Source organism: Pangasianodon hypophthalmus, chromosome 7 (genome assembly GCF_027358585.1).
Source record: "Pangasianodon hypophthalmus isolate fPanHyp1 chromosome 7, fPanHyp1.pri, whole genome shotgun sequence".
Taxonomy (NCBI): Eukaryota; Metazoa; Chordata; class Actinopteri; order Siluriformes; family Pangasiidae; genus Pangasianodon; species Pangasianodon hypophthalmus.
The window spans coordinates 26,343,700-26,364,071 of NC_069716.1; the positions used below are offsets into that span (position 1 = coordinate 26,343,700).

The following is a 20,372-nucleotide window of genomic DNA, read 5'->3' on the forward strand; positions in this document are numbered from 1 at the left end:
TCTATAGATTCTGAGTAATGTCAAAATATATAGGGTGAGTGTACAGTTTTAGTTTTGTTTCATAGAAATAAACAGAAGTTTATACTTCAGACGACTATCAGTAAAATATGCACTCAGAAGAGAAATCGGTCTTTCTGGCTGAAAAAAAGGAGGAAAGAATGCAAAAGCCGTGGACCACCAGCATCCAACCAATCAGGACGAGGAGGCATCTCAGGCGTGTCTGTCAGTCAGAAAGCTCCTCTTCCTGCACCATCGTTCAGGCATTCGAGTGTTTTGTTTAACGAGTGCTTGTGGAGGGGCTGCTCTTGTTTCGATGTTGACATTCAGAACAGCTAGCTTCAGCTAAGTTCTGCCAAAGTCACTGACTGCACCTTTAAGGTGAATATTCATGTCTTTATAAGAAAAACTAGGCCTTTATTGTTTGCAGTATAGGCATTCCTGACAGCCTTCTATCAGCCTTCCTGTCCACCCTCTTCCACATACATGAGCTCAAAGATGCCTATGATTGGCTAGTGTCACTGTGATTGACAGGGGAGAGAGAGTATGCCCCGCCCACCCAGACAGCACAGCCAGTTCTGCTCTCTTGGCCTCCTGGCCTCAGATAGCTGTGGAATCATCGTGATTTGAACTTGTGAGCTCTGGATGATAGATTGAAAGCTTTTCTGTTGTGCCAGTCAGGAGCCAAGAGCTCTGCCTTTTAACAGTCGGAGCAAAAATATGCCAAAATAGCAGCCTTTTTTTCCCAGCCAAATATAAACAGGACTCGACAGACGAATATGGAATGATTGACACGTGCGCAGGTGTTTTGAACTTTCCGACGGTACCTGATACCCGCTGGAAGCCCCGCCCCCTTCTCACCTTCCGGTTCTCTCGTCTTGACTCGATTTTGTCACTTGAAAATGCACTGATGCAGTTCTGTCAAGGTAAACAGAATGTTTCGAGCTCATTAAAATGAAGTAAAATCAGTCAGTGTAGAAAAAGTATATAGCTAACATCAGGTAGCTTTATTTAGTTGGAATGCTCTGAAAAGTTTTTGGGAAAAGATAGCACTTTCGCATTTCTGCCGAAAAGAGAAAAGATTTGGAATGGAAGAAAAGTGTCAAAACACTTTACAAATCGTTTCAGTGGTAATGATGATTAGAAAATGGTTCAAGTCGCTGTTTTTCATTTGCTCTCTTGCGCCGGTCCGAGCAGACACGTTCAAACAGTTTGAGCAGCGCGTCAACAGAGAAAATGTCAGCCATGTTGATCCATGTTTAACTAACCGGTTAACGGGTCTCTGTACATGACCCTCGTTCATATTATTAACATGACATCATTATCTGATAACGATATAACTATTTATGATCACGGTATATCACTGTGCTGATATGCTGTCACATCTCTGAGCGTTTCATGCCTGCGCTCTGCTGCAGAACATTACAGAACAGAAAGCAGCTGGAGTTCACAGCCTCCTTCTCTGGACGTCTGTCTTTATTCCTCTGTTTGCTCAGAGACGGTTATGAGCAAGCCTCGACTACGCTGCTGCTCCGGAGGTCATGTTTATTCGTGTGCAGCGTCTCCTTCATTTCCTGGAGGAGGAACTGTAAGACGGCGCAGGCCGAGCAGACCCCCTTCAGATAATAGCTAACTCTGACTCGGCAAAACACGGCCACGACGCTCGTGGGATACATCAGCTTCACAATAGAGCAGGGGAAATGGCTCTCCTCCGGGATTGTGTGTGTACAATGCCTAGGAAGTGCACTTTGTGTAGGGTCTCTGGCACCATATCACACCACGCTCGGTGAAATGAAAGCGGCTGAACCGAGTCTCCAGGCACTTTGCTTGGGAAAGCTGGAACACATTTGAAAGGAATAAAATGAGTGTTTTGGGTTAAGAGATGTTAAGAGAGTAGAAAGAAGAATGTGTGCTTTGATCCAAAAATTATATTACATTACATGCTAATTGTAATTCTTAGGACATTATCTAAGAATGCGTTCATTTTTTCTGCAACAACGGTCAAATCGTGCAACAAAAGAGTCTCTGACAGTCTTTAGCTGAGTGAAAACAGTATTATAACAGCATTATTAATAAAGCTGATTCAGCAGTTTAAGCCAGTATTGGCTTTGATACTAAGGCTGGACGATATGAAGAGATAAATCGATATTGTGATACATTATGTCACAGTCTGCTTTTCTGAGATGTCATGAACTGTGATAACTTTTCCTAACATTTTTAAACTAACAATTACAAACTCTGATTGGAAGCAGTTGACTTTATGTGAAAGTTTTTTTTACTAATGTATGTGGAAGAGGGCAGATAGCACTTTCCTGTAAGTGCGTTACCCTGTGATGCAGCATGAGCAGCAGTTCAAAATGCTGGCTGTAATCACTTTTAATCATGTAGAGATTTTCCAGTTTCTTTTGGGCTGTACAGTAGAGCTGGGCAATATGACTATATAATATTAATATCGTGTTAAATCACGTCACAATATGCTTTTCTGTGATATATTTTTATTAAATAAAATAATAATAATAATAATAATTACAAACTACCTCAGAGCAGCTGAGGTGATGTTAAAAATTTTTTTTTTTATTTTATATTGTTTCTTTTCAGCGTTATTTTTCTTAAATAAAAATAATAAATATTTTGCAAACTTTACATACTGTATTGTAAGTAAAATCATAAGTAACTTAATTTTTAGAAAACATACAGTGCTGTATTGTTGGCTAATTATTCATAAACCTGTATATCGTGATACATATGATGTATCATAGAGATGTCTGAGAATCGTGATATGATATTTTTGTCATATTGCCCATCCTGCTGCACAGTATGAATAAAAATAGCACTTTGCGATTATTTTGCTACAGGGCTGAGTGATATGACAATATAATATTCATATCATGATTAAAAAATATCATTATCAAATATCAAGCTTTTCTGAGATATCATAGATTTAATTCTCTTTAATCTTTAAAACTGTGAGATTATGATTCTTTTGCTTTTAGAACTAAATTGCTATTTTTTTTAGACCTTAAATAAAGTATCATCAAGTCATCAAGTTTTTTTTAAATCATGTTTTTCTGGAAGTTTATCAAACCTATCAAGTATATTGCTGAAATGTCATATCGCCCACGCCGGCCACGCAATCAGTTAAAACAAACCGTTCAAGCCGTGACAGGCCTGCATTAATGTGACCAAAATTACGACATAATGAATAATAAATAACTTTTAATTCTGTGGCAGAAGATTCCAGAGAAAAAAAGGTTTGAATAGCAATTCTCCTGACTCATCTAGCAATTCTCCGGGCTCTTTCATGATTCCTCGTCTATAAAGATCCATTAAAATGCAGTCTTTAAATGAGTATTTCTCTTACGCTGTCTTGACAGATAAAAGAAAATGGTGTCATGCAGGAAAATGCCGCCGTGACGCACGGCACAGAATGCCGTGCCGATGAAAAGAGAAAGCCTTTCTCTCGAGGCTTAAAAGGGATTTCAGGTCGTCCTTAATTGAATTCGCTTCCTGATGATAGTCTAATACTGAGACTAATAGCGCTGAGCGTGAGCGCGTCATATCTGTGGTACGAGCGCAGTAAATAATAGCCAGTGCCTTTCTGCAATCACTTACAGGCAGCCAGGGGTTTAAAAAAAAAAAAAAAAAACAACCCTCTTCCCGTAATAAGACCTTTAACATATCTGAACTTGTCACACTGTTAACACAGAGGGAGACTGTGATGGTTAATGCTGCTGCCTTCTGTTAGCACGCAGGCTAATTTCACATTGTACCATGATACGGTCTTCCTGGTGTCCCGCGTGTTGTCGGAGTGTGTTTTGGAAGTTGAACACACACAGTTAGTTAGTTTGTATTCACACAAAAATACACACAGACACCACACATGCCTTGTAATCAGATTTTTAATCAGAGTTGTGTTGGTTAATTCGTTTTGTTTTGTCATGCTAAATGGCCACCCAGCATAGAGACAGTTTATGGAAATGAGTTTATATAAGTAAGTTGTTGCGCGACTCCTCCAAAGCATGCTTCTTTTCGCGAAACAGGAGGTGCATACGCACGCTAGCTGGCTAAATACGCAGAGTAGCAGCGCTCAATGCAAGAGGCAGCACCTGCCTGCGAAATAACCAACATGTTCATCCGCACAGGAGTAAAAATGATCAGACGACCGCAGATTTGATTTAAAAAAAAGTAATTTGGTGGGACTTTGGTGTTAGTTACACAGTTTGTTGAGGTTTAGTTAATAGTTTTGTTTATTGGTTTATTTATTTTGCTTGTTGATTAATTTGGTTTAGTTAATTGTTTTATTTGTTAGTTTGGGAGTTAGTTTGTTTAATTTGTATGTTAGTTACTTTGGTTAATTGTTTTTATGGGTGATTTGCAACAACACTAGACTTATGTCACATAATATCACACAATATCACATGGTATCACATAATATCACATGGTATCAGACGTTGGAGTTTTTTCTTACGAGTAAATGAGCCCAGTATTGGACCGATAGCTTTATACCAGTATCGTTATCGAGGTGTAACTGTACATCATGACACGATGCACTGTTTGAACACCAGAAGTCTCGATCTGCACAGCACATAGAGTTAAAATGCATGCTGGTCATGTGATCACTCTCCATGGAGAACCTGCGTGATCTGCACTTGTGAGGTCTGATAGCTCCGGATCTTGCAATGATCAACACGCATGATGTCAGTTACACAATGTCAGTTACACGACCACATTATAACGGTTAAAAAGAGCTGTTCAGTAGCTATCAAACAACACCAGAGGCCACGGAAATCGGACATTTTAGCCGAATGGAGCTCTATTTCTGCAACGGAGCTTATTATGTTTCAGTCGATCCTTTTCAAAGTCCCCAGGTCAGACACTCTGTTTATTCAATCAAATTTTTTGGGAGAATTTATACTTGGATTTATTTATATGTAAGATATTGTGAACCTGTAGTGCGTTTTGTTTAATATTGAACGTTTGTTTGTAGCAATTTTTAATTTATTCATTTTTATATAGAAAAAAATACACATTGATTGATTCAGGAATAAAAACTGAGTCTTTTCAGTCATCATTTTTCTTTATTTAAATTTTGTTCAAAATATTATGTGAATCTAATAGAAATTGTGAAGCCAGTTTAACGAATCAAATCATCGCCGGAGTGTATCTTTACTCCTCTGTTATCGATGCATCCGTGATAGAAAAGTGTGTTAAAATGAGTGTTAAAATGTTGCCATGCTGCTGTATTCCAGGACAAATCATTCACTCATTCAACACGTGGAATATCGCACATGGAGCTGTATGGCATTTACGAGCTCTCGGCTCTCTAGTCTTTCATGGCTGATTAAAGCCGCAGCAGTGCGAGGTCAGGCTGAAACCTGCGCTGTTTGTTTTCGTCTCTGTGGGAATTGCCTGAATAGAAGATTGTGGCTAATGCGTGGACGGAGAGCTCGGCCGTTCGATTACAACTTAATTTGGTAATGAAGTGAGATGGAGAGACTTCCTGCTCCTCCAGTCTGTCGAGCGCAGCGTGGGGCCGATCCAGCAGGCTCGGGATGTTCTCCTGCTAATGCAGCGCAGCGCCAGTTAATCAAATATTCATGGTGAGGAGTGAAACGTTCCTAACAATGTACTGAGTACACGGGTAACAGGATTAACATGTTTATTTAAGAGCAGGAGACGGTGGTGAGACATGTACAGTAATTACATTTCCATCTGTCTTTCCTTCCTCGCTGGTGGAACATGCATGTGTGAACACGCGGTGTGTAACACAGGCTGCTTACTGTGTAAATTCTCATTAAGCGGGAGAGATTGCGTACGTATAATCACACACACACTCACACACACACACACACTCACACACATTATTGCTAAGACTTCTTTTCTCATGACATTTTAATTTCTTCCTTAGTTATATCTAGTGTTCAATTAAATTAATTAGTTAAATTAACCTATTAGATGGTTTGTTTGTTTTTAGCTCGTTTCAGGCTGTTAGTTTGATTCAGATAGGCTGTTAGCTGGTTAGTTAGTTAATTGGTTAGTTTGTTGATAGCTTGTTAGTTTGTTAGTTGTTTGGTTTTTAGTTTCATATTTTAATTTCTTTGTTTCCTTTGTTAGTTTCCTTGTTTGTTGGTTTAATTTGTTAGTGTGTTAGTTCATTTGTTAGTTTTTAGTTTGTTAGGTTATTTACTTTATCAGCTTGTTATAGTTTGTTAGTATAAATTTATTTCTGAATAAAAATATTTTTTAAAAAAGTTAGTTTTATTTAGATTATCAATAAGTTAGTTTGTTACTTGTTAGGTTGTTAGTTGATTTGCTAGTTTAATTTGTTTTTGTTAGTTTGTTAGTTGATTTGGTTTAGTTATTTATTTTGTTCGTTACTTTGTAAATTTGTTTTTAGTTAATTGTTTGTTAGTTTGTGTATTTTGTTGTTAATTTGATTTACATAATTATTTTGTTTATTTTGCTTAGTTAATTGTTTTGTTTGTTAGTTTGTTAATGGTGTTAGTTAATTTGGTTTAGTTGATTGTTTAGTTTGCTAGTTTATTTTGTTTGTTTGTTAATTTGGTTTAGTTAATTTTGTTTGTTAGTTTGTTTTTGTTAATTTGCTTTGGATATTTTGTTAGTTTGCTTACCTACCAGAACAGAGTATGTGTCTGACATTTGTTCATGAGTTTAGTCTGATGATGCACTGAAAGCTTTTTTAGTGCAGGTTTATGTTAATTAAAACCCCGGGGAGCCTAAATCCCTGATTGCTTTCTAATTAGCTGAAGATCAGTCTTGAGGTCACAGTATTCAGCAGAAAGTGTAAATAACTGGTTACTCCAAGTCTGTTTCCTGACACATATCTGGACTTTTATATCAGTGCTGTTATATTTTATTTTATATCAGTGCTGTCACTGTGTTGAAAAGAAACTTTATAGAATAAGTGGTTTACTTTTTTTAAACTAAACAGTGATGAACACACAGACTGGTGTTTTCTGTTTTCCGCTTCATGGATAGTTAATGTGTATCCTTAATGTGTATTAATGTGTATCCTTAATGTGTATTGTGGAAGTGAGACAGCTTAAATGCTGTTAAATGATCTTGACTTTGGTGTCACAGTTCCACAGTGTTAAAAGACCCAGGTTTGGAAGTGATTTGTTTAGATCCTGTTAAAGTCTGAAGTGGTTTAATTTAAACACAGTGTGACAATCCGACAGTGAGAAATAGTGACAGCGTAATGCAGCCATAAACACCATCTCAACACATGCTGCATAAATGCATATCATTACATTTAATTACAACTGCTTGGCATTGTCCTAGCCTTAAGCTCCTCACTCACACACACACACACACACACACACCAGCAGTGGCCGGAGGGAGAGGAGCAGCTGCCCAGGGTGTCCAGTTTGGGCTGAATCGCCCTCGCTTGGCCAAAAAATCGTCTCCTGGAAGCTGAAATGAAGTGCGAGTGCAAGTGCAGTACACTGCTGCATGACTAATCTCTCTCCTCCATCTGCTGCTCCGTACACACTCTGCTCTCCAGCACACACACACACCGAACCAGCTCCCGACTCCACGTCCTGGCCTCAGTCAGCAGCAGGAGAGCAGCCGAGTGTGTGTCCGATGCCTGAGCTGAGAATTATACACACTTACGTGTTTGGACTCCTCACCAAACGAAGGGATTTGCTGTTGGATGGATTCAGCGGATTTCTTACGGTTCAGCGTAGCAGTGCAATTTGTTCGCTGATTAAACAGTCGGAAAGTCAGAGTTTCAGGTTTTACTCACATCAGTTTGTCCCATTCAGAAGGACAGAATGACTTAATGGGTTTCTTGTTTTGGAGCAGTCTGAAGAAGCATCATTTCATAAGAAGATATTTCCATGAATGTTTGAAAAATAAAACATTGCACTCAGACTGGAGACCTTTTTTTTTTTTTTTTTTTTTTTTTTTTTTTTTTTTCCCTCCCCAAAAGCTTGTGAAAGGAAAATACTGTGATAATATCATAACCATGATGAAGATCTGATGCACAGTTTAAATTCTTGATTCATATTCATATTTTTTTCTTCCCTTTCTTTATTTCTTGTACATTGTTTTATTGACTCACTGTTCTGTTTTCCCCTGTTTTCTATTCTCGCTGTCTTTTTTTGCCTTTTGAAGTGCGACCTATGGTAAATTACAGGGTGTGAAGTGTATTTACAGCTGTCTCTTCTAGATTAAGCCATCACCGTAGGCCTCTCTTTAATCATCTCACATCCACACTAGTTAAAAACGCACCTCTTCTAACAGCTGTTCAGTTTCAGCCAGTTTACAGCTGTGTTTTCTTACAAAACATGTTTATTATATTAAGCCTTACAAGCACTCTTAGTCTCCTGTACTTTCCTTGTCAGCAGGAGAGATCCTGTTCAGCTCAGATCTACAGTCGATGGTTGGATGTCTGATGGACCTCTCGTCTTAAATCGAAGGGCTCTTTGCCAGCTTAAAAGGCCAGTTTCTGCAGACAGATTAAGACTAGTCTTAGACTAAATTACACTTTCAAGGAAGGCTGTCCACTGGAAATCCTTTTTAGTTTTGATCAAGGCGTAACTTGTGTTTGACAGCAAACCTCAAATCTTCTCTTTGAGACTTCTTAGACGGGACTTGTACTTGCTTTTGATAACACGTACACAAGATGCCTGCCGCACGTATCGTAAAAATGTAAGCGGCAGCAGCAAAGCAGTGGTGCCCCTCGTCAGCTTCTCTCATGGGGAGTAGGACTAGGCAGTATGATGATATACCATCAATATCATGATAAATTGTGTCACAATACACTTTTCTACAACCCCTCAGGGGTTCATTTGTTAAGCTGTTTTGCTGAATGTTTATCAACCCTATATATCATGATACATATCATGTAACATAGAAGTGTCTTCTAGCCTCTTGATGATAATATTGTCATATCACCCATCCCTAATCATTAGGATGAGAGCTATATGCTGTCTGTTGTTGTGGCACGATGGTGTAATGGCCTGATGAACCATCTACATTAGTGCCACTGCTGCTGGTTCTGTCGTTTTCTTTGGACACATTATCATAGCATCCTCAACCACCATAACCAATCAGACTGTAGTTCTCACCCCTAATGCCACCATAACCAATCAGACTGTAGTTCTCACCCCTAATGCCACCATAACCAATCAGACTGTAGTTCCCACCCCTAATGCCACCATAACCAATCAGACTGTAGTTCTCACCCCTAATGCCACCATAACCAATCAGACTGTAGTTCTCACCCCTAATGCCACCATAACCAATCAGACTGTAGTTCCTACCCCTAATGCCACCATAACCAATCAGACTGTAGTTCTCACCCCTAATGCCACCATGACCAATCAGACTGTAGTTCTCACCCCTAATGCCGCCATAACCAATCAGACTGTAGTTCCCACCCCTAATGCCGCCATAACCAATCAGACTGTAGTTCCCACCCTTAATGCCGCCATAACCAATCAGACTGTAGTTCTCACCCCTAATGCCCCATAACCAATCAGACTGTAGTTCCCACCCTTAATGCCGCCATAACCAATCAGACTGTAGTTCCCACCCTTAATGCCGCCATAACCAATCAGACTGTAGTTCTCACCCCTAATGCCACCATAACCAATCAGACTGTAGTTCTCACCCTTAATGCCGCCATAACCAATCAGACTGTAGTTCTCACCCCTAATGCCCCATAACCAATCAGACTGTAGTTCTCACCCTTAATGCCGCCATAACCAATCAGACTGTAGTTCTCACCCCTAATGCCACCATAACCAATCAGACTGTAGTTCCCACCCCTAATGCCCCATAACCAATCAGACTGTAGTTCCCACCCCTAATGCCACCATAACCAATCAGACTGTAGTTCTCACCCCTAATGCCACTGTAACCATTCAGACTGTAGTTCTCACCCCTAATGCCACCGTAACCAATCAGACTGTAGTTCTCACCCCTAATGCCCCATAACCAATCAGACTGTAGTTCTCACCCCTAATGCCGCCATAACCAATCAGACTGTAGTCCTCACCCCTAATGCCACCACAACCAATCAGACTGTAGTTCCCACCCCTAATGCCCCATAACCAATCAGACTGTAGTTCCCACCCCTAATGCCGCCATAACCAATCAGACTGTAGTTCTCACCCCTAATGCCACCGTAACCAATCAGACTGTAGTTCTCACCCCTAATGCCCCATAACCAATCAGACTGTAGTTCTCACCCCTAATGCCGCCATAACCAATCAGACTGTAGTCCTCACCCCTAATGCCACCACAACCAATCAGACTGTAGTTCTCACCCCTAATGCCCCCATAACCAATCAGACTGTAGTTCCCACCCCTAATGCCACCATAACCAATCAGACTGTAGTTTCTGCCTCTGATGCGATAATAAGTAGTCGGACTGCTGTAAGCAAACAGACTGCAGTTCCCACCCCAATGCCACCGTAACCTCCACCTCCAGTGCAGCTGTAACCACTCAGACTGCTGTTCCCACCCCTAATGCCACCATAACCAGTCCCATGTAGTTACCACCCCTAATGCCACTGTAACCAATCAAACTGCAGTTCCCGACCCCAATGATAAGGTAACCAATGACAAAACTATCTCCATTTGCTGTACTAGACTCCAATTAGTGTAAAATTGCAGGTTTAAAAAAAGTTGTTTATTCTTACATTTGTGTGTCGCAAGTATTCAGTCACCTTTGCTCATCCCTACTTCAACCCAGATTCGTCATGGTGAAATATTAGCAGCACACAGATTTGTTCTCAAAACAACTAGTTTTGTGATTTACTGTTTGAGCACAATCTCAACACACCAGATAACTATGAATATAAAACAAAATCACAGGAACACACAGTATGTCTGCTGTTTCCTCTGTCACATGCACACACTGATCTTCCATATATACACACACATACAGTATATAATTGGACAAACAGTTGTGTTGATGTAAAGTTTTAGTCTGAAGTTGATATTTGTAAGCATCAGTTTATGAATTTTTTATATATATACATACACACACACACACACTTATGTTTACTTTGATCGTACCGTTTAATTTGACATTACAGATCTTACTTGTGCTACCACTGTTTATCACCGCACTCATTACAAATAGTTTGCTCCCGTTATAATAAATGACAGAACTTACACCGCAAGACTGCAAATACAGCAAAAAGTGCCAATACACTTGAATTAAACTAAACTCTTTAAGCAGTTCACACCAGTTTCCCCAACCCCTTTCACACAGTGGTTTCACACACCAGTTTGTGCTCGTGCATCGCTGTCATGCTTCCATGCCACACAAGCTCCATTTTGCAAAGTTTGCAGGTTACAATCTTCTGCATGGTATTTGATATAAAACGCTCTCATGCCTTAGAGGACTTGGGTAGTGCACTTTTTTCCACTGTCACTTGACGATAACGCCTCCGTCTAATGGTGACTGAAGTCACGTTGGGCGTAAAGGGTAACATTGACATAAGCAGTAAAATGAAGAAATTCATTTTCTTTGACTCTAGATATTCCGCTAAAGCTAGCGGCGTCGCATTACGTGTGTTTGATGTCATGTGCCATCGACTGAGAAATGGCTTATATTCCCGGTTAGTAAAAAACGTTAGTGTTCCATACTATGCTTTTAAAATTCATACACTAGACAGTAGAGTACGTAGTGTATAGTATGTCATTTGGGACACAATTCTGATCTGTACTCTCTGCCATTTTTCCGATGCGTGTTTTCACAACAGAGGTAACGCAGTGAGTAAACGTGCCCCATGCCGTGCGCAGACCAACTAATCGATAATGAGATTCGTTGACAACGATTTTCAGAATGAATTATTATTGAATTTATCGATTAGCTGTTGCAGCTCTACATAGCAATAAACCTGATAATCAGGGTGCACTTCATAATGCTGTTACAATCACACTGTCCTCACTGGGTATCGTGTTCGTCCTGTTGAATTCATTACTGGTGTAAAAGTGCAAAGGGATTGCCGTGATGACAGCAGAGTGCCTCCTCATGTCTCTGCAGCTTATAAACACCCCGGAACGGCACGTTTTAAGCCACACTGGAAAGTTTTTCTGTTGCTGAAACACTTTTTCTTTTTGTTTGACGCATCTGGATGATTCTTCCGCATCTGCTGGAAAACTCCACATCACACTAGGGGTCTTGGCCAAAAGCCACCACACACACACACACACACACACACACATAAAGCAGTGTGCTGGAAGTGATTATCATCTGAGTTCATCTCCTAGTCAGGAAGATGATACACACTTCAGCTCAGCGGTTTGGAGCACGCTCGTGTTTTCCCGCTCACTCACAAGTTCACTCTATACAGTGAGCAATCAACACACCAAAGACAAATCAGGCCCATATACACTCACACACACACACACGCACGTCATGCTCAACAGGAAACACATGGAGCTCTTCAAAAGGCTACACCGTTTCCACTGGCCTTGTCCCTGGAAAGCTGTGTGCCAGTAGTCAGATCTGAACTTAAGGGTCTTTTTTTATTTTTAATTTACTGTATTTTTTTTTAAAGATTGGGTCCACATTTGGGGATGTCTTTGCTCTGGGATGTGTACATGTGCTCAGCACTTTTTGCCTGCCGGATCTGTTTACTCTTGCAGTTTTGCTCATCATTTGATCTTTAGCTCGATTTTCTAAAAAGAAACATCTTTTTAAACAGGATGTGTGTAAACGTCAAGGTTTATTACCATGTGGAATTCATACAGAAGGTCCACATGGTAATCAAGCAAAGTCAACAAACAAAGCCCATGCACACTGATCGCTTTAAACCTCACTTTTAAATGTAGACATCAATGAGCCTATGATGTTATACTCCCACTGAACAAACATTAGCAGGATTCTACACTATACATATGTATCAGATAAATGACAGAAGATGAAAGCGTCATATCTCAAAGAAATCCATGAGTGGTTTGTGTCTGTGTATGCACAGTAAATCCTTCTTGTCACTGATATTTAGCTCAATTTTTCAAATTTTTATATTTACACCCCTCCAGCATACAATTAGACTAAAACTCCAGTGGCCTCTTGTTCACTATATATGTTCACTACATAGTGTATAACACAGTGGCATTGTAGTGCCACACACAGTGCACTATACTATGTATCCGATGAGTCTTTTCAAACTGCTGCTCATGCTGCGTCACAGAGCGGCATAACACACACTGACGAAAGCACTATCTGTCCTCTTCCGCATACGTGAGCTCACAGACACCTGTGATTGGCTAGTGACACTGTGATTGACAGGGGAGAGAGAGTATGCCCCTCCCATCCCGAGACTCCTGGCCATGGATGGCTGTGGCATCGTTAGGATTCGTCCTCGCGATCTCCTGATGATAGGGTGAACGCTCTTCTGCACCACGCGGGAACCCAATATGTACTTTTTCACATTTTAATAATCAGCTGTGTGTATATCATTAAACTATACACTAAATAGCCCATCTAGGGAAAAGTTCTATGGAGGGCAAATTGACCATGTACTCAATAAGTGGGTCTTAGACTTTATGAAATCTCTGAATGGAGTCACTCATTAGGCATCTAATCTTTTCAGGGACTTCCCTAATCCAAAACATCCATCAATCTCCCATTCAGGTGGTTAAAGCTGCCAGTAAAATGGTTGTTCTTCCATTGATTTACTTAGATTTTCAATACTCATCAACTCCACCAATCAACCTATGATTTGAAGTCATGGTGACTAATTGACTCCACCCCCAAGAACCAGCATGACCGATAGTTTTGTGTTGGAAAAGTGCAGAACGGCTCCAGGTTAGGCAGCGACACAGACGTGGAGCAGCGTGTCGGAGTATAAAGCACTGCGATTGCCCTTTGGATAAACCCTGCATTCATGTCAGGATTTATTATAAACCATTTTAATTCAACACTCTCTCACTGGGAACAAACTCTGGAACTGTCCTCCAGTGTGATCGCAGCTGTTCTGGATTAACTGCCACTCCTCAATTAGCTCTTACATTACATGTCTTCTCGTTCCCTTTCATGGCCTTTCAAAGGTGGCCGAGTCTCTCCGGCTGTCAGTGCGATTCCATTAAGATCTGCTCAAACATACGATGAGTATAAGATAAACGAAGGCGCACAAGGACTTAATTTCAAGTGATAGTTGAAGGGTCAAAAGTTGAAGGTGGATGAACACTCGGTTAATCAGTTTGCGTGTCTTCCTGTTTTCCCTGCTGTAGAGCTGGGTGATATGACTATAATGTCGTTATTACGATAAATTGCATCATGAACATTTGTTCTCCAAATATTGTCTCACTCTATTGTTGGAGAAAATATAACATCTCGTGGTGTAACATGCAGTTCATAGAGACACAAGTGTGTACACTCCCTGTAACAGGGGTCAAAACTCAGGCAGGCACAGTTAAACAGTGATAATGCATAATCAGAAATGTGGTACAGGAACCATTTTCCAAAACCAGGAAATTGCAGAACTAGGAAACACAAGGCTTGGACTTAACAACAATAATATACCATAAGACTTCGCAGCAAACAAGAGCACAAAAGGGTGTGCTAATCAAGGACTAACACAGAACAGGTGAACACAATCAGGTAACAAAGCAGAGGCAGGACTAAAACAGAAACAAAAGCACATGGAGAATCCAACACAACACACATGACACATGGATTTGGTCTTGGAACCCCAGTACATTGTCTAAATATTTATTATTTTTATTTCTAATTTTCATTTCCAAAACATTTGACCCCTTAACTGTTCACTCTTCCACGTGAAAGGCTTACTTGCTAATCACATCAGAGTTTTTACGGGCCAGTACTTCAGAGACAAAAGTAGCTTTTACTATGATGAATCCAGACTCCGCATCCTGCTGTGTTCTCTTGTTCCTTCTTTCCTTCTGTCTCACCCTTAGTCAGAGCTCTTTCCTGTTTTTCATTATTACTCTGCTTCAAATAAGACTTTTGTGTCTTCCAGCTCCTGATAGTTTCCATCTTTATTAAATAGTTTTTTTTTTCTATTAGTTTTACATCTCATGACCCTTGGATTGCTTGCATAAGAACATATCCATCAACATATTCTGGCCTTGCTTGTTTTTTATAGATATACTGGTGTGTTTTATGGTGTTTTGGTCGTTTAAACACTTCAATGGAAATGGCTCTCTCCATCTTCTGCCAGGTTCGTGTGTCAGTCATCGTCCAGACTCGGCTGCAGGTCCCAGGCGTCTCGATGGAAGCAGGCAGCTGGAGTGGCAGTGAGAGCGGAGGAGAGGAAATGGAGAGGATGAGCGACTCGAACGAAAAGCCCACCGACAGCGACGCAGAGGGCGTATGGAGCCCCGACATCGAGCAGAGCTTCCAGGAGGCGCTGGCCATCTACCCGCCCTGCGGCCGCCGCAAGATCATCCTCTCTGATGAAGGGAAGATGTACGGTGAGTCTAAAACTAATCTCCTTCTGGTGGTTTTAGCAGTTTTCTGTTCAGATACTCGATACTACAGTCACCTGATGATCATTTCACAGTGTTGAAAAACCACTGATAGGAAAAAAAAAGCTCTTTGTGTTGGATTAAAGAAAGTGTCAGGGAGAGAGGGAGAGAGACAGACTGAATGAGAGAGAGAGTGAGAGAAAAACAGTTGAAGGAAAACACCCTGTGTTGATTCGTTTGTGGATTTCTTCTTTTGAGATGATACGATGCGTATGATTCATTACGTTATTATTAATGGATATTTTGATGCAATATGTTACAATGTGATTTGGTATTAAGAAAATATTTCTGCACTGGGACTGAGGGGTACAGAGGCCACGCCTCCTGCACTTGGACTGACGGGTACAGAGGCCACGCCTCCTGCACTGGGACTGATTTGTAGAGAGGCCACGCCCCCTGCACTGGGACTGATGGGTACAGAGGCCATGCCTCCTGCACTGGGACTGATGGGAACAGAGGCCACGCCTCCTGCACTGGGACTGACGGGTACAGAGGCCACGCCTCCTGCACTGGCAGTTTGAGGGAGGAAGAGAAAGGGAGAGGGAGAGGCAGACAGGCAGAGGGGGAGAGATATGGAGAGGCAGAGAATGAAAAATGTAGAAACTGAGAAACTGAGAGAGTAGGAGAGAGACAGGGAGAAGGGAAAGAGAGAGGGAGAGACAAAGTGAGAGGGAAAGTGAGAGTGAGGGAAAGAGGAAGAGAAGGAGAGGCAGAGAGTCAGGGGGAGAGAGTGGGAGAGAGAATGACAGAGGGAGAGAGATAGAGAGAGGCAGAGAGGGAGACAGTGAGAGGGAGGGAGAGTTGAGTGAGACAAGGAACAGGAGCAAGTGAGAGAGAGAGGATGAGGGAAGGAAAGAGGGAGAGGCGGACAGAGAAGGAAAGAGATACGGTGAGAGTGAATGATTGAGAAGGAAAGAGAGAAGGGGGAGAGACAGAGTGAGACAGAATGAGAGAGTGAGTGAGCAAGAGATAGGGAGAGACAGGGGAAAAGATGGAGAGAGAAAGCAAGAAAGAGGGTGAGACAGACAGAAAGATAGAGTCTTTATAAAGCCATAGAAAGTCTGGGCCCCACATGTCGTCTTTCTCTCTCTCTCTCTCTCTCTCTCTCTCTCTCCTGAGGGACTCCTGATGGAGATTAGATCCCTTCTTTTTCCACACAACTGCATTCTTTAGCATATGAAAGGAAAACCGATGCCAGATCAGCACTGAGCCGATGCAAGCGTCTGCTCTCGAGTGGCCGTGACTCTGTCAGGCTGCGGTGTGTTTAGAGTGTGTGCTGTGGTGGTGTGTGTGTGTTGTGATGTGTGTTGTAGTGTGTATGCTGTGTAAAGCGAGCGTGAACCATTAGTGAGGAGGAGCAGATGGTCGTACGACTCACAGCAGCTGCGCTTCCTTCTCTTCTCCTCAGCTCCCACCCGGATGATGTCATGGAAAGAGGGGATACTGCTATTCCTCTCTCTCTCTCTCTCTCTCTCTCTCTCTATATATATATATATATCTATATATATATATATATATATATATATATATATATGTGTGTGTGTGTATATATATATATATATATATATAAATAAATTTTCTTTCTTCTTTTTCTTCCTTTTCTATTCTCTCTCATTATCTCTCTCTCCATCTTGGTGTAATCTGATGTTGGATGCGGTACATGGAAACTGCTCACACATACTTTTGAGTAAGACTGAACAGTTAAGCCATGGATTTTTGTAAGAACTACAAGTTTGTTGGAAATCTGGAGTTTATTCTGGTCTGAGTTTAACTGTGAAAAATGATGGAAAATGACTTCTCTTTAACTATTATAGTAAAGTCAGTTTCGATCAGCAGCATTCCCAGGTCATAGAACCAAGATGTTCCCCTTAGAGCTGCGCGAATATTTTTGTAACGTATGTTACGTGTGTGTGTGTGTGTGTGTGTGTGTGTGTGTGTGAGTGTGTGAGTGTGTGAGTGTGTGAGTGTGTGAGTGTGTGTGAGTGTGTGTGAGTGTGTGTGAGTGTGTGAGTGTGTGAGTGTGTGTGTGTGTGTGTGTGTGAGTGTGTGAGTGTGTGAGTGTGTGAGTGTGTGAGTGTGTGTGTGAGAGTGTGTGTGTGAGAGTGTGTGTGTGAGAGTGTGTGAGAGTGTGTGAGTGTGTGTGAGTGTGTGTGAGTGTGTGTGAGTGTGTGTGAGTGTGTGTGAGTGTGTGTCCCAGACTGGTGTCCCAGCGTTCCCGGGATAGGCTGTGGTCAGAAAGCGTCTCAGCGAGGTGAACTCTAGTGCTATTTAGACACATGAATCGAGCCGAGTGCAGGAAATGTGTATTTTGTGTTGCAAGGATCTTTTTTTTTTTTTTTTTTTTCCTTTTTATGCGAGTTTAAAATATTCCATCAGAGTGCAGAAACAGCTGCAGTGTAAGACAACAGTTCACAGTTTATATCCCGGGGACTCTCGGCTCTGAAAAGTTGCGTTTTTCATCTTCCAACACATCCGTTTCGAGACGTCTGCTAATTATCAAGGCGTCGGTAGGTTGAGGCGTGTGTTTTAGAGCAGAGAAGCAAATCTGAAGCAACGGAGTCGAACGCCTAAAGCCTAAAACACATGAACGCATTTTGATCTGATGATGGATTGAGCTCGCGGAACAAAGGAAATGAGTTTCCAAAATGTCCAGCTCTCTTTTAAATGCCTTTTTTCCTCCCTCTTATCTTAATCTGGGGGATATCAAAGTTCCCTTTAGCGCTGTGTCTTGGGCGAAGGCCCGGGTTTGTGTTTGTACTCCTCCACAGTGGAGCTCTCGCTCCTGAGTGCCCTTCCTGCTCAATACGCATAATTAGCAACCATCGCTATAGCAACTGGCTCCCACTTCAAAACAATGTGTAGTTTTTTTTTTCTCCCCCTGCTGTAGTGAGGCTTATCGCACTGTGTACCTGAGGGGCTGAGCTTATCTCTCCGTGTACCTGCCACAGAGTCAGGCCTAGAGTCACGCCAGCTCCAGAAGCTCACCACCTGTAACCTTAACTGACCACACACTTCACTCACAAGTACCAAGAAAGCATTCTTTCTTTCTTTTCCTCCTCATTTAGTGGCCGGCCCGCTGCTTTCCTCCACTCCTGTAACCTGCATGCAGTCTTTTGTCTCCGAGTCGGGCACATATGTCAAGAGGATTTTTCCGCCCACGTTGGGGAACGAGCGTTTCTTTTTGTCCGATTCTCTATCGGAAACTAGCTCTGTCTTGTTTTCGTGAGTGATTAACCCGGGCAGAGAGAGCGCACACTTTAATTAGATTTGACAGTCTCCTACTGAGGCTGATAAAGGACTGATTTAATCTTCCACTCAAGAACTGAACCGCCCTCAGAGGAGCCTCGACCGGGCCGCAGCAGAGTCTGTAAAAAAGTCTCTCTGATTGCTGGTCGGAGATCAGCTGCGCTCTGCGTTCAGTTTTATTACAGCTCTGGGTGGAACTGGAGCATAATGGAGTTTCACAGCGATGAAGTCTAGTCAGTTATCAGGTTACAGTCAGAAATCTTACAGAAGAAACGTATTCCAAAGAAATCTCCAAAAACACATGCTGGAATTGATTCTGGATCAACAGGCGCTGAATTACACGTAAATTTTGCTCGTTTAAAAGTTCAGTAACTGTTACCATGGCAACGCTGATTATTTTCCACTACAACACCACCCTTCATTCAAACATGCTTTATTCCAATTATACCACAGCAATTTGCCAGCAATTACATTATTTTATATTTCTTATCCATTTATAGTTGTGGAATTTCTGACTAATCATTCACGTCAGAGCAGCTCCTGAAGATGCCGGAAAACTTCAGGTTACATCGCTGACACTGGAGACTCCTTCCATGAACACTCAGTAAATATCTCCTGAGAGAAAACTTCAGCACAGCAGCGATTATACACGTTTATTATCTGTTTATGTGGAGCGTCTGCGAGGGCTGGGCGATATGACCGTATATCAATATTGTGATAATTTATCACAATATAATGTTCGGAGATACTGTGATATTATATTTTTTATTTTTTTTTAATAATTACAAGCCGACTAGTAGCAGCTGATTTGATTTTAATATTTTCTAATATTTAATCTTTTAAATAGTAAAATATAAAAAGTTTTGCAGATTTTTCTGTACAGTGATTAGTGGTAATAATTTAAAAAAATTAACAATAAAATAAAAAAAAATGGAATAAAAAAAAAAAAGCATTAATTTATTTTTATAGACATCAAATAATGTACCATCAAAAAGTATCACCATGCTATTGCCGTGAGATTGTTCGCAAACCTATATATATATATATATATATATATATATATATATATATATATATATATATATATATATACACATATATATATATATCATAAAACAAATTGTGCATTGTAGAAATATCTTGAGAAATATCATATGATATTTTTGTCACATGACCCACCTCTAGTGTCTGCCATATGAGTATAGAAACAATAACGTATTAGAGCAAGCTGTGATTTGCAGCTGGAAGTACTGTCAGAGCTGCTGTTATAGAAAATATATCAACACCTTCTGACCAATCAGATTGGAGAATTCCAAACTGATATAAATAACAGTTTTTTTCTGAACGTATGCTGTTTTACTGTAGGTAACATTACATGTACGACCACATTAGGATAACGACAAAAAACCGTAAAGTTGTGAGTCAAGAGAAATCGCTTCAGTCGCTGCGTTTTCAGTTGAGGTTTGAAGATCAAAATGGAAGGGATGTCGTAAAACAAAGACACCATGACACCAAAAGACCTGTCTCTTTTGGAAGAAGGCTTTTTTCTTACAACCACAAGCACGAGATCCAGGTTGAGGTGTGAGAAGAGAGATGTTTAGCCAGATGTATAGACCTGACACATGAAATACTCTGAAGGCAATGAGAAG

General features: G+C 40.9%; 1 protein-coding gene across 4 annotated transcripts in view; it reads left to right on the plus strand.

Annotated features, from left to right (window-relative positions):
- tead1a (TEA domain family member 1a) overlaps nt 1-20,372 on the plus strand; it is a 66,639-nt gene that overhangs the window by 8,651 nt on the left and 37,616 nt on the right. For 2 of the 4 annotated variants that reach the window (XM_053235304.1, XM_026946423.3), the window contains one exon: nt 15,171-15,423. In XM_053235304.1, coding sequence (XP_053091279.1) covers nt 15,222-15,423 — 202 coding nt within the window. In that variant the 5' untranslated portion in view covers nt 15,171-15,221. Of the gene's footprint in view, nt 1-15,131; nt 15,424-20,372 lie in introns of those variants that run through there. The other 2 variants (XR_008301985.1, XM_053235302.1) reach the window with 1 other exon arrangement.